This window comes from Cricetulus griseus, chromosome 2 (genome assembly GCF_003668045.3).
Source record: "Cricetulus griseus strain 17A/GY chromosome 2, alternate assembly CriGri-PICRH-1.0, whole genome shotgun sequence".
NCBI lineage: Eukaryota > Metazoa > Chordata > Mammalia > Rodentia > Cricetidae > Cricetulus > Cricetulus griseus.
Window position 1 is genome coordinate 371,191,781 of NC_048595.1, and position 14,794 is coordinate 371,206,574.

Below are 14,794 nucleotides of genomic sequence, written 5' to 3' on the forward strand. Positions count from 1 at the left end.
AGGACAGCCAGGACTACACAGAAGAACCCTTTCTCAACGCCCCACCCCAAGTGCATTACCACATCTGTCTTTTAATTTTAAAATGGTGTTGGGGGAGGGGGAGAAAGAAAGTGTTGGTTTGAGACACAGGCTTGCTTTATAGCCTAGGCTGGTTCAAGACTCACTGTTGAAGCCCAGGTTGGCCTTGAACTTGTGATCTCTTAACTCATCCTCTGGAGTTAAGGGATTGTACGCACCACCATGTCCTGCATTTAACTTTTTGTTCTGAGCACTTTATGTATGGACAAAAGCAGTGAAAGGAATATACCGAGTGCTTCTCATCCTCCCTGGCAGTCTGCTGTCTGCCTGTTTCAGATTCCTGTTCTTCATACCATTTCCTAGAAGTTTAAAGGAAACCCTCCCCCACCCAGCAGGCTGTCCATTTCTCCTGTGGGGGCGGATGGGTGCCTAGGCTTGTGTGTTCTTGCCAAAACCAGTGACTCAGTGTGGAAAAATAGCTTAGGAAAAGGCTGATCAGACCTCCCCAGGAGGATTAGGGACCCGAAGAAGTGAACAGTACTGTGAAGTTTAAAACTGTGCTTCTTTTTATGTCACTTGTGAAAAGCCAGCTTGTTTGTGCTCCTCAGGCAGGAAGATTTTTTTTTCATACATATTTACGTAGTAATTCTGGTCAGGAATCTTGCAGGATACTTGCTGGATGGTTTATTTGTTCTGGAAGATTCCAAGAGCATCATTTTGGGTTTGTTTGGTGTTATGCTTCTCCTGGGATAGGCTCAGCAGAAAAGAGTTAGGAGGGGCTTAGGCCTATAGTGTCATAATCAGGCCACATCCTATACATTCCTGGCCTTGGCAGGGAGCATAGCATTGTGTGTCTAGTCCGGGGACCCATGCCTACTCAGTCAGACTTTGGCTCAGGACACGCTATGTTTGCACATGTTCCACATGCCACCCAAGAGGGGGTCAGGGCCAAACAGGAGTGGCGTCCTCTAAGTGTCCCTGTCACTTTCTTTAGACTCGAGAGTCTTGGGGTTTAGTGCTACTTAGTAGTACTCTCAGAGATAAGAGTCCCCTGACATGAATTTTTTTTTCAGAAATTCCACCCCTATATTGAGGTCACTAAGCCTTGCATTCTGGGTTCTAGGTGGCAGAGCTGACTGGACAGCTAAATGATACAGTTGGCATTGAGTGTGGGTCTTGTACTTGTGGAGTTCTGGAATGTTCCTTCAAGGCGCCGTGAAGTACTACATGTAGTATTTGTCCCAAGGTGATGGAAAGTTGACAACCTGCTTTGGCATCTTGACTCAGGGAAGGCCTGTGGCCCATCTACACTTGGACTGCTTAGTTTTCACAAGGAAAGGGATTCTGACCCCCTGTTGCAATCCGGACAATCCTCCAAAGACACTGCCAAGTGACAAGGCACACTGAGTGAGCCCACTCCCATGGGGTCCCTAGAGTGATAAAATTCATAAGAGACCCAAAGCAGAATGCTGTGGGCCAAAGGGAGGAAGAAGCAGAAAGTTAGCATTCAATGGGGACAGAGTTTCTGTTTGGGGACAGGTGCAGGTTTGGACAGGTAATAGTGAAGGCTGAAGAGTATAGAACTGACACTTAGTAAAGTGCACACAGCCACAGTTAATCCAGTTTACCCACCACCAGAACTGGAGTCCTGCACTTGTGTGGAGGTGTTTGCACTGGGCTGGGTGATTGCACTGGTACCACCTCAGTGGATGCATATACATTTGTAGGTTTTTAAAGGTGTGTGCAGACTCAGATGCTCACTTTGACCTCTGTCTTCCAGGAAGCAGATGGCTTGATCCTGATAGACATTGACCATGGGAGTGTCACCTGCTCCAAGTCCTCTGACAATGACATAGATATCCCTGATGTCCCCCTCTTGCTGGCACAGACCTTCATTCAGAGGTAATGTCAAATGGTTTGTGTTTAAGCACATGTACATTCCAATTCTGTGTTTGCCAAGCTCTAATTTGTTATTGTGACAGATATTCTTCATACTTAAGATTTGGGCATTATTTTTTCATTTTAATTCTGATTTTTATTTATTTTAGTAGCTCTGGCTGGCTACAGAGATCCACCTGCCTCTGTCTTTTGAGTGCTGGAATCAAAGGTGTGCGCCACTCCACCTACTGTGATTATTTTTAAACAACAGTGATTTGTCTTTATTCAGACGGAGTCAGGGGATACTGGAACCCAGAAAGGTCCCAGGAAGGTTCCCAATGCTGTGTCCATTGTCCCTGGGCCCTGTGCTGTGGTCTCCTAAGCTCGCTCATTCATTCATTCACTCACTCACTCACTCACTCACTCACTCACTCACTCACTCACTCATTAGATATGCATAGGACATTGTTCAGTGCTCTGATTCAGCTAGATCTGCAGCAATGACAAAACAGTAATGCTCCCTGTGCTGTGACACTCAGGGTGGTTGTCCTGAGGGTGACCTCCTCTGCCAGCACTACTGGTGTTTTATCTCCCTGCTCCATTTCTTGACTGTGTGCTGGTTCTTTGGAGCTCCCCAAAGGGCTAATATTCAATGCTTTGAGAGCCCTGAGATCTTCTCCACAGTGCAGAGGCTCTCATCCTTGGGTGGGTGGGGGAGCCTGTGCTGGTAAGTTGGGAGGTGGTGGCTGCATTGTGGCATCTACCTTCCCTGGCCCTGGTCCCAGGCTGGGAAGGTGCCACACACAATAGTACCTGCTCCCTGAGTTGTGCTGTTCCCTGCTCCCCTCCAGAACTGTTTCCCTTGGGAATTTTAGGAAATGGTGGCAAGAGAGATCCTGGTATTTAGTTCTCATGGCTGCAGAGTTCAACTGCCACTTCACCTGGTATGTGGGTCTTTGGGATGCTGAGGATGGGGGGCAGTGAACAAATGTGGCAGGTGGCCTTGGACTTTGTGGCAAAGAGCCAGGCTGGACTGTGTCTACTTAGGTCAGGGATGCAGCTCTGTACGTCTGCGGCTAACTCTAGGTCTTGCTATGTAGCCCTGGCTAGTCTGGAACTGATTTTATAGCCCAGACTGGCCTTCATTCCTTTCTCAGTCCTAGGGGGTCACACCAGGAGCCTGTGTGTGTGAGGCAAATAAATGTTCTACTGTCGAACAATGCTCCATCCCTTCTTTGTTTTTCAGGCAGGGTCTCACTATGTAGCTGTTTTAGGTAGGGTTTCTATTGCTACAAAGTGACACCATGACAACTCTTATAAAGGAAAGAGGCTGGTTTACAGTTCAGAGGTTTAGTCCCTTATGTCATGGTGGGAAGCATGGCAGTGCGCAGGCAGACATGGTGCTGGAGAAGGTGCTGACAGTTCTATATTTTGACCCGCAGGCAGCAGAAACAACAGTGTGTCACACTGGATGTGGCTTGAGCATGTAAGACCTCAAAGACCTCCATAGTGACACACTTCCTGCAACAAGGCCCATCTTCTAATAGTACCACTGCCTATGAGCCAAGCATTCAAACCATCACAGTAGCCAAGGCTGACCTCAAAATTCCAGTCTTCCTAGCTCCAACTCTGAGTGCTGAGGTACTGACATGCACCACTGCTCTCTGGGTCACTTTGGTTCTTCTGTTGGGGGACTGGAACTCTGGGCTGGGAGGCCAGGGCATTGAGCTTGAGCATGCGTGCTGGGTTCTCCTGACCTTTCACTCTGGCCTTGTGGACAGTCCTTTAGCCTGGATGGTGTCTGCTGATTATTGGTGAAGTATCCCTCATTGAAAAACCCAGATTTAAGTACCTGAGAATCTGTAGCATTTTGAGTGCTGACTCAGTGCCAGAGGGGAAAATGCTTCACCTGATCACATATGACAGATCGCATTAAAAATCCAGGTTTACTAATATTGTCTGTGAAAGTGCCTTCATCTGTGTGACAGACACATATAAACTTGGTGTTTCAGTTTGGCCTAGCCCTGAGATGTCTCATTAGCTACGTGCAGGCATTTGGAATCTCACACTTGAAACTCCTCTGCTCTCAAAGTTGGGTTCTTTCTGTTTAATTTGGGGCATGGTGGGGCTGGAACATGCTCAGCACATGCTAGGCCAGCACTCTAGCACTAAGCCACACTTTGCTAAATAAAGCATTATGGATAAGGGACATTCAACCTGCATATAGAAGTCAGTCCCACACCCATTTTTTCCATAGTTTTTATACTTTTTTTAAAGTTTATTTTATGTATATGGTTATTTTGTCAGCATGTATGTATGTCTGTGCACCATGTATGTGTCTGGTGCCTAAGAGTGACAGAAGAGGGCACTGGAGGATCCCCTAACCCTCTGCAGTTACAGACTATTGTAAGCCACTGTGTGGGCACTGGGGATTGAACCTGGGTCCTCTGTAAGAGCAGCAAGCCCTCTTACCTACTCAGCCATCTCTCCAGCCCCTTCATCAGAAGTTTGAAAGACTCCAGTGTCAGGCTGGAGAGATAGCTCAGTAGTTAAGAGCACTGGCTGCTGTTCCTTCCGGAGGGTCCAGTTCAATTCCCAGCACCCACATGGCAGCTCACAACTGTCTGTAACTCCAGTTCAAGGGGATCTAACACCCTCACATAGGCATATATGCAGGCAAAACATCAATGCACACAAAATACGAATAAATACATTAAAAATAATGTTAAAAAGAAAGATCTATTCACAGATGTTTAGCCAGAGGGACACAGGGTAGTGGTCTCTTCTCCCAAATTTCCCTAGAGGTGCTGGGTCATACTGCTCTTCTGATGGGAAGTGTTCTTCACCGTAGGTCAGGGACAAAGGCCCCTTTCTTGGGTGTGCAGTGTGTGTGTGTGTGTGTGTGTGTGTGTGTGTGTGTGTGTGTGTGTAAAGGATGAGGTTCTACAGGGAGTGGGCAGCTTCTTTCACCCAACTGTCCCCCTAATGGAAGGCTGGAAAGACACCGCACTGCAAGCAGCACCATTGTATGGTCCATGTGGGGGAGTCGCTGATATCCTGTCCCTGCTATGCCCTGCTCTGTGTTTGATGTTAACATGCAGTTGTCATGACTCTGTTAGGCAGGGAAGGTCCAGTGAATTCACACCAGTCAGGTCAGCCCGGGCTGGGACACACACCCAGGCTACCCACTCAGTGTGTTTGGAATGAATCCACAGCACCACCCTAACCTGCACCGGCTCCTTAGGATTCCTGTTGGGCCCTTCAAACTTACTATGCTCACGGAGGGTTCTGGGGACCCAAGAGCCTCTTCCTCACCTCACCCTCCTCCCATAGTCTGGCCTTCTCACATCCATAGCGTCACCACATGGGGTCTCTGCTGTCCCTCTATCACCTCCAGTTCTGTAGCTGACCTCTCTGTGTTCTGTGTTCCCCTACTCGGGCATAAGCTCCATGCAGTAGAGCCTCTACCTGGTTCACACTTGGGACCATGCCTGGCCTACAGTGGGTACATGAGGAACATTTGTGGTACACATGTGTGTTGCTTCTGTCTGTTTAAAATAGCAGACTTGTTTGCTGATACCCAGAGCCTCCTCTTGGGCAAAGTTTATATCCTTGGAGTGCTGAGGTTTGTGCCTGGGGCTATGTCCCTAAGCCCTTCTCAAAATTTGGGCTGTGTGATGATGAGAAGACCAGCCTCCAGGCTTGGTGGTGGCTCTGGATGAGTCCCTCTTTGTGTTTGGGGACCTGCAGATGAACCAGTTGCCAACTTCCTGCTAGGCCAGGATTGGTAGCTCTCAGGACATATAAAGCAGGGCACAGAGTGGCTTCTGATCCTACCTGGGCAGGGAAATGCTGCCATGTAGTTGCTGGGAGCAGCGCTTGACCCTCCTGGCAGCCCTGACACAGGAAATGCCTTGTGTCCTGGAAGGAGGCCTGCTGCTTTTAGGTAGGCCTGGGTCTGCAGCAAGGTGCCAACACGAGGGACAGGGTTTCCCGTGTGGTGATATTTGGAGGTGAATAAACCTTCCCAGTCCTGAGTTTGTAACACCCTTCCACACTGTTGACAGACGTGAGAGTGTCTTAATCAAACCGCCTGTCTGCTTATTTTCTGCTCATGTCACACTCAGCTTGGTCTGCCTTTTTCCAGAGTCCAGAGCCTCCAGATGCACCCAGACTTGCACCTTGCCCACCTGAGCTCCAGCACAGACTTGAACGAGGGCCTCGCCCGTCGACGAGCCTGGCAGCAGACTCTCAACTGCAAGATCCAGCATATCAGCCTGCAGCTGCTCGTAGGCATCTTCAGGTATCTAAGACCATCACAGCATCTGGGATTGGCCACTAGGCTCATTCCCCAGCCTTTCCTCATGCCCATGCCAGCCACCTTCACCCTGCCTGGCCTTGACCATCTGTCTCTCTCATCATTTGCCACTCGGATGGCTGTTTCCTGGAAGATGGTGCCTGGAGACCCAGTAGGTGTCTGTGTGTTCTGGCTGAGGGCACAGGGTCAGTTAAGGGAGGGTCCATTCCAGAAGCTCCGAAGTGATAGTTGGTCATTTCCACAGGACTCGGAAACCAGTGCTGCAGAGTTCACGGTGCTCAGGACAATGAGCGTGTGGGCTTTGTAGCTAGGACGCTCTTTACCATTGCCCACTGCCTGGTGTGTGCCAGTGAGACTTAAGTCTCGCACTGGTATTGGCTATTTAGTCAAGTAGAGTTTGTGTGTTGAATGTGACACAGTACAGGAACCAAGTGGTCACTTTAAAAATTAAATTACAGCTTGGGACATTTTCTTTGTTCCAACTGTTCTCCTTCTCTTGTGGCATCCTTTCTCCCTCTTGCTGCTTGCTCCCTGCACCCATAGCGAAGGAGACTCTGATGCAGGCTGTGGTCTGTTCTGAAGGGGCATCCACTTATGAGGGGCTAGCACGGGGGCATCTCTCTCTGCGCAGGAGGGGCTAGCATATGTGCATCCGCTCAGGAACGCACAGAGCCAAGGCCTTCTTGGTGCTGATTATATTTAAACTGAAACTTAAACAGCCTTGTCTTTTTAATGTCTTCACTTACATGAAGTAAATTTATCAGGAAAACTAATGAGGTTGTGTGTCTGAGATGGGCTCAAAGTGTAGTCCTGGGTATATGTTTCTTTCATTCTTTGGAGACAAATCTTTTATGATTGAGGTGGTCAGGTATCTTTATTTTTTATTTTAAACAATAATAAAATACTTTCTAGCCAAGTATGGTGGTGCATGCCTATAACCCCAGATTTTGGGAGGGAGGCAGAGGTAGGAAGATTGATAGTGCAAGACTATTCTCTGAGTGTAAGACCAGTTTGAGCTACATGAGACTATTCCCTCCTCCCCCCAAAAACAAAGCAACAAGAAAATGCATTTTCACTCACAATGGGAGGGAAGACACTAGGCACATTGTCTTGGGCACACCCTGTAGGCCATTGACTGTAGCATGTCACTGTAGCTTGCAGAGATTGTAAACTGAAGTCCTGTGAACTTATCACTTGAGACAGGTTATGGAGTAGAGGAGAGGCTTGTCTGGGACAGGCTGGTGGCTGAAATGTTGATGATACTTGCATGCCCTCTGCCTTCAAATTGACTAGCATGATAGCTGATTATTGAGTCTTAATTGGTATAAAAGCTCAAGGAGGAGATGGCAGCATTGTCTCCCAACTTCTTCCTAGTTGGAGAAGTGATGGTGACCACATAGCCCATCCTGATGCTGTTATTCTGGGGATACAGTAAATCATGAGGAGTGTATTTCTTGGCACTGTTCTGCTACTAAACAGTGTGTTTTTGCACACTTGTGGTGGTTCAGCACACGGCCCACCTTCTCGTTGCTAGGGAAGTGAAGAATCACTTGAATTATGAGCACCGAGTGTTCAACAGTGAGGAGTTTCTCAAGACTCGAGCAGCAGGGGACCAGCAGTTTTATAAGCAGGTGAGAGGGTGGGGCTTGGGCAGCTCCACCCACTTACTCCTCTGTGTTGAAACATTTCTGAAAGAAGGAATTTTCAGGATCTAGTCATGTCTTATCAGTTGTGTTTGCTTTTTCAGAAAGTTTGTTTTTGTCTGGTTTCCATGCCTTGGCTGCCTCATTTTTAAATTAGCTTTGGAGTATAGTGTATTATAAACAAGAGACACAGTTATAAGTATGTAGGTTTGGTGAACTGTGGCACATGTACATACTTGGGTGACCATGCCCTCAATCAAAGCATCAGTCTCCTTTCCCTGTCACCGTCTCCCAGCCTAGACAGCCTCTGCTCTGTCTAGGACGAGAGCTTGGCCCTTCTTGCCATTGCCATGCTGGTCTGATCTTAGCAGCTTCCTTGACATTATTCTAGGGCTGGGATGGAGCCCACTGTTTCTGCCCAACCCCCCAACCCTTAATGACTGGTTTGTCCATCATACAAAGCACACAGGGTTTTAATCTGGCAGCCCTGCAGAGCCCCTGTGGGTTTGCTTTGATACCTTTGAGGTGGGAAGAACCACCTGTCTCCAGGGTACAGGTTTTAACCCTCTACTCCCACATGGCTCTTTGCTCCCTCCTGGTGTCCTCTGCTCTCTCTCTCTCTCTCTCTCTCTCTCTCTCTCTCTCTCGTGTGTGTGTTTCAAGACAGGGTTTCCCTGTGTAGCTTTGGAGGCTGTCCTGGAACTCACTCTGTAGACCAGGCTGGCCTGAACTCATGGAGATCTGCCAGCCTCTGCCTCCTGAATACTGGGATTAAAGGTGTGTGTCACCACTGCCCAGCATCCCCTGCTCTCTTACAGTGATCCAGGTCAGTTTGTGGTCCTGCCCATCTAAGACAAAGCTGTCTGTCTATACTAGCTCTGGATCCTCTAGCTATTTGCAGAGTGCTACCTTCAATTTTTACATTGCCTATTCCTTTCCTACACTGTTTTACCTTTGGGTTCCTGGCATTGATCTTCCAGGATCCCATCCTCCCAGGTGGATCTGGGCACCTTTTACCTCCCTTTTCTGCCTATGTTGGGTGTCACCTGTAGTCTGAGAGCTTCCTTGCCAGATGGCATACTCACATGTCCTGGTAGAAACAACCGCAGTGCTGTGGAGTCCCTGGTGGAGTCAGGACCTTGGGTCTGTGTAGTTCTTGACCTGACTGAGGCAGCCGGTGAAAGCAGGCAGAGCAAGTCTGAGTGCTGTGGGATGTCCCTGGGGCCAGGGGCACATGAACTATGGGCACAGCTGTCCTAGTGGCCGGGTGGCCTGGGCTTCTTAACTTTTGTGTTTTTCCGTGTGCAGGTGAGGAACCCCCAAGTACTTAAGAACCAATGGCAGGCCTGGAGAGATGGCTCAGTGGGTGCATACCAATTTCTAGTGGGTGCAGTTCTTAGCACCCCCCTCATGTGACTCACACCATAACTTCAGATCCAGGGGATGTGACCCCCTCTGGCCTCTGCAGGCATCTGTACTCATGCACACATACCCACAGACACATGATTAGAAATAATAAAAGTAAAGTTTAAAAAGCAGCCATTGTGAAGCTCCTGTACAGAGCCTGAGCAGGAGAGATCCTTCCTCAGTGGGGCTGCTGTAGGCTGTGGATGGAGGCCAAGGACCATGAGCACAGTGTGACAGCTTTTCTCATGTGCAGGTATTGGATACCTACATGTTCCACTCCTTTCTGAAGGCTCGGCTCAATGGCAGGATGGATGCCTTTGCTCGGATGGACCTCGACACCCAGTCTGAGGAGGACAGGTGCCCCATGCATATGGCTTTCTGGGGACTGAGGGCTCATGTGTCACAGTTGTATTTGGACATACAAATGATCAATTGGCAGGATATCGAGCAATTCACTGAGAGCATTCAAACACGCAGCCCTCCTCTGCGTGCCCCTGTTTTGTGGGGGTGGCTTTTGTGTGTCTGGCCTGGCATCCTGCACCACACCCTGAACTCTAGCTAGCTTCACTTTCTTCCCATGTTCCCCATTCAAGACGCCTATTTTTCTTCCTGCCCTTTCCTGGTGCTTGTCCTGATTTTGTGCTTGTATCAGTTCTGTTTGTCTCTGGGGTTGTGGGTTCTCCAAGACCCTCTGTCCTTTTTCCTAGAGCTGCTTGAGGCTGGACTCAGTGACAGTTTCTCACCCTGTGTGTGGCCCTGTCACCTTGCTTGTTACTCTAGGTGCGGTGGGTTGTGGAGGCTCACACTTTGTGACCATGAAGTGAACTTTTGCTTTTCCCTAGGATAGACAGGATGCTTATAAGTCCGAGGAGACCTACTGTGGAGAAGATGACCTCCAGGAAGTCTTCACCCCTGCACGTCACCCACAGGCGCATGGTGGTCAGCATGCCCAACCTGCAGGATATCTCCTTGCCCGAGCTGCCGCCCAGGAACTCGTCACTTCGGATAATGGACACCTCAAGCTGTAAAAGCAGCAGTTCAGGCAAGGCTTCCCATGTTACCTTCCCATGTGTACTCTCCCAGCACTGCAGCCGACAGATCAGAGCCTGCTTCACAGGGAGGGGATGTCCTTAAAATTTTAAACTACTTGGCCAGGTGTGGTGTGAACACCTGTAATCCTAGCAACTTGGGAGGCGGGGGCTGGATTGGTGCTTGTGAGTTTGGGGCCAGGCTCTTGGGTTTCGGGCTACCCTGTGTGAGTGTGGTCATTGTGAGACTGAAATCCTGCCTCTGTAAAATTAGAAAAAAAAGACTGAAATATTTTTAAAAGATTTTTGTGTCTATGTACACCCCTCCGCCCCCACCGTGTGCGTGTGTGTGTGTGTGTGTGTGTGTGTGTGTGTTATGCATATAGTACAAGTCTACTTTTGTGGAGGTGTGATGGGATGCTCTCCTAAAGGGTGCAGCTACATATTTACAAGCCATGTTGCATTTCTGTATAAACTTCCCCAAGGAACCCCCGGTTCTGTGTTATGTTATTTACTTGTACTCTGAGCCCCAATGAGTCCTTAACGGGTAGGAGAAACTGTTGGGGGCCAGGCCCTTGATGGCTGCTGCCCCTAGCTCAGGCTGTAGGTATCTCCCGGAAGCTGTGAGTCCCCAAAGAGTTTCTGTCTACCAGGGACTGCATGCAAATGAAAATGTCTCAGAACTCAGAGCCTTTGGAGGTTCAAGCCCTTCTGCAGCTACTTCCTGGTTGTGTGACTCCAAGCACACAACCCTTCCTGGACCTGTAGCTCCTTCCCTGGGCTTGGCAGGTGTGTGCACACTTAACCTGGGACATCGCCTACCTTTTCTGTGTCATCTGGAGCTCACCTGACCATCTCATGCTCCAGCCTTTGTAGCGGAGGTACCACCTCCAGCATTGGTGTGCGTGGCCTGCTGCTGCCTCTGGTCCCCTATCCCAAGGGAGCTCTCAGAAGAGGAGGAACTTCAACTCCTGATCAGCGTTTAGTCCGCAGGAGGCTTCCGCTCATGCTTAGGAGGGAAGCATCCTAAGCTTAAATCCTGCCTGTCTTCAGAGTCTAATCCCAGCATTTTCACTTAGTATTCATAGTTTAAAAAACACAATTGTCCCATAGAGAATAGTTGTTACTCTGGAAACAAAATGGGCTCTTCTTCACCTCTGGGGTATGGGAATGTCTTGGGAGAGGCACATGGGAATCACTGACATGATGGGTGCCTCTCTGCCTTTTCCAGGACCATGCTAATTGCATGCGTTTTTCCCTTGATTTTTTTTTCAGTCTTCAAAGTGACCCCTAAGTCAACATATACATTCAAGATCCCTGAGATCCACTTCCCACTAATGAACCAGTGTGTTCAGGCATACTACACAGATCTCATCACTCTTCTGAGCAAGGCCATGAGCCTGCTGGGCCCTGGTGACTCTCTGCTCCTAGCCAGGTACTTCTACCTGCGTGGCCTTATCCAAGTGATGCAGGGGCAGCTGCTGAGTGCCCTCTTGGATTTCCAGAACCTCTACAAGACTGACATAGGGATCTTCCCAGCCGATCTAGTTAAGAGCATGGTGGAATCCATGTCGGCCTCCGAATGGGCCCAGGCTGAGCGGACACCTGAGCTTAGGCGGCTCATCACAGAGGTCTTAGATAAGCCGGGTGAGACCCCCAAAGCAGATGATGCTGTCAAGAACTTTGAACTGCCCAAGAAGCATATGCAACTGAATGACTTCGTGAAGAGGGTCCAGGAGTCGGGGATTGTGAAGGATGCCGTCATCATCCACCGCCTGTTTGATGCTCTCACTGTGGGTAAGAGGACCCACCCCACAGTGGCCCCGGGTACTGATGTTGTCTGGGTCTGCAGGCATATAGCTACAATTTGACCAAGTAAAGATTGAAAGTATAAAAAAACTGTGTCTGCACCGAACCCAGACAAGCTTTTTCCCCCCTTGTCACTGTTCCCAAAAGCCAGGGCTTCTTGAACTTGCACTCATGACTTAAACCCAGGAATCTTCCATAAAACCCAGTGTGCAAAACAAACCCTGATAATAACCATAAAGAAATGCATTTTAATATAATTATGTTGTATACAATATAATATTAACATAGATTAAAGACAAAAGCAGGGCTAGGATGTGGCTCAGTTGGCTGTCTGCCTGCCTAGCATGCTTGAAGCCCTGGTCCAACCCAGTGCCTAGAATAAACCAGGCATGGTGGCTCATTCCTGTAATCCCAGCACTAGAGAGGGGTGATGGGACAATCACAGATTCCAAGTTACCCTTGAGTTATATAATGAGTTTGAGAACAGCCTGGGGTATATGAAAATATCTCAAAATCTTTATTTAAAAAAAAATTTCCAAAAGTAATGAGATGAAAGAACTTGTTAATTTTTATATAGAAAGGTAGGTTTTTTTTTTTTTTTGGTGTGTGTGTTGTTGTTGTTGTTGTTTGTTTTTTCTTGGCTTTTGGGCTTGTTTGTTTGTTTGTTTGTTTGTTTTGAGACAAGGTTTTGCTATATAGCTCTGGCTGTCCTGGAACTCACTATGCAGACCAGGCTGTCCTCAAACTCACAGAGATCTGCCTGCCTCTGTCTCCTAAGTGCAAGGATTAAAGGCATGTACCACCATGCCTGGCTAAAATTAAATCTTAAAGATGAGCACTGTGGCTCATGCCTGCAATCTTGGTACTTGGAAAACTGAGGTAGGAGGAACTATGAGTTCAAGGCCAGCCTAGATATCATAGTGAGTTCTAGGTCAGCTGGGGCTACAGAGTGAGACCCTGTCTTAAAAGAAAAAAAAATTAAATGTTGTAAAATCTTAGCTGAATATTTGATTCTTCAAGGCACAAACCATCTTTGGTGTTTTTTAAAATTGATACTTGGTTTTTAATCATCAATGCTTAGAATCCCACTTTGCATAAATATTTAGCAAAAAAAAATGGTGGATGCATTTTAAGGTTAATTTCAGAAATTATTTGAAATTCTATTCTAATCCCAAGCCAAAATTTACTTAATGATTTTCTCTAAATGAAACTCAAATCAGCAACTCAAGCTTTAAAAAGCAATTTTTAAAGTAAAATATTCTAAGATAATGCAATGCAAAGATATGCTAATTTTCTATTTACATGCCGAGTAATGGCAGTGAGAAGATATTAGAAGTCTCCATTTTCTGTAATTAAACCAGTGTGTCTGTAAGAGCAGAAAACCTCGTGTGTTAAAGACATTATCGCTGGGCGTTGGTGGCCACGCCTTTAACCCCAGCACTCAGGAGGCAGAGGCAGGCGGATCTCTGTGAGTTCGAGGCCAGCCTGGTCTCCAGAGCGAGTGCCAAGATAGGCTCCAAAGCTACACAGAGAAACCCTGTCTTGAAAAACCAAAAAAAAAAAAAAAAAAAAAAAAAAACATTATCGCTCCTACTATCCAGTAGCTTTAAGTCCAAGTCAGTCACAGTCACAGTGTTTTGGGCAGCTTTTGTTGGTAGTGTGTGACATGGTAGCATACACAATATGAGGTGTACACATGTTCAGACCCAGAGCGGCAGGTGAAGTTGCATGATACAGCATGGCTACTCAGCTGAAGAATTCACACACAGGCACAGAGACAGACAGACAGACAGACAGACAGACACACACACACACACACACAGACACAGAGGCAGTGTGCCAGGTACCAGGGCATCCCATCTGAGTAAGAAGGCTTGTTACCCTTTCCCACAAGGCTCTTGTTTCTTGGGTTTGGCTGTGTTCTGTGTCTCCAGGGAAGCAGTGTCCCCAACCCAAGCTCTGCTTTCTGTTCTGCTCAAAATCCCTGATGACAGTATGTCTCCCGACAGCACACAGACAATGTTTTACACTCATGGACTGTGTCCTGCCGTCTGTGGACATTTGAAATCCTATTTTATTTCTCACTGATCCATGTTACCTGCACTGACATGTGCATCTGTTCCCTCTGTCTGCTGGCCATGTGGAAGGAAGCATAGCTCAACTGTCATCTTGTAATGGAGAGGTATCCTATGACTGTGCCTTTCCAGACACTGGAAGGGAGGGTCCTGACACCTGTCCCTAGAGACTGTGTGGGTTGGTTCCTCTGCTTAGAGCCAGAAGCTTGACTGGGTCAAGTGTCAGCACCCTAACTATGTGCTGCCCCACCTGTGAGCTCTGCTGCCCACTGCCTGGCTATATGTGCCTCATTGTCACAGTGATCTTCCAGTCTAATGTGAGGTAGCGCTGACCAGCTGGTATCCCCAACCATCTGTCCCTATGCTGGCTTCTTGCCTTTGCCTGAGTTTAATGTTGGGTCAGCTCTCTCTCTCTCTCTCTCTCTCTCTCTCTCTCTCTCTCTCTCTCTCTTTCTCTCTCTCTCTCTTTCTGCTGCTGCTGATTTGTGAGTGGGCTCCCTGTTCTCTGGACATCTTCTCCTTGCCAGGATGGGCACACCAGGTGTCCCCTGGGGTTGCTGTGAGCACTGCAGAGCATGAGTGGGCTGGCCATGGACTGCTTCAGGAAGACTTGGAGCT

General features: G+C 48.1%; 1 protein-coding gene across 5 annotated transcripts in view; it reads left to right on the plus strand.

The window, feature by feature from the left end:
- The window catches only part of Dennd3 (DENN domain containing 3), a 53,612-nt gene that overhangs the window by 18,783 nt on the left and 20,035 nt on the right, over positions 1-14,794 (plus strand). For 4 of the 5 annotated variants that reach the window (XM_035440663.1, XM_027403791.2, XM_035440662.1 and 1 more), the window contains 6 exons: positions 1,799-1,920; positions 6,044-6,199; positions 7,749-7,845; positions 9,518-9,621; positions 10,107-10,306; positions 11,568-12,089. In XM_035440663.1, the coding sequence (XP_035296554.1) occupies positions 1,799-1,920; positions 6,044-6,199; positions 7,749-7,845; positions 9,518-9,621; positions 10,107-10,306; positions 11,568-12,089 (1,201 nt within the window). Of the gene's footprint in view, positions 1-1,798; positions 1,921-6,043; positions 6,200-7,722; positions 7,846-9,517; positions 9,622-10,106; positions 10,307-11,567; positions 12,090-14,794 lie in introns of all 5 variants that reach the window. The other variant, XM_035440661.1, reaches the window with a different exon arrangement.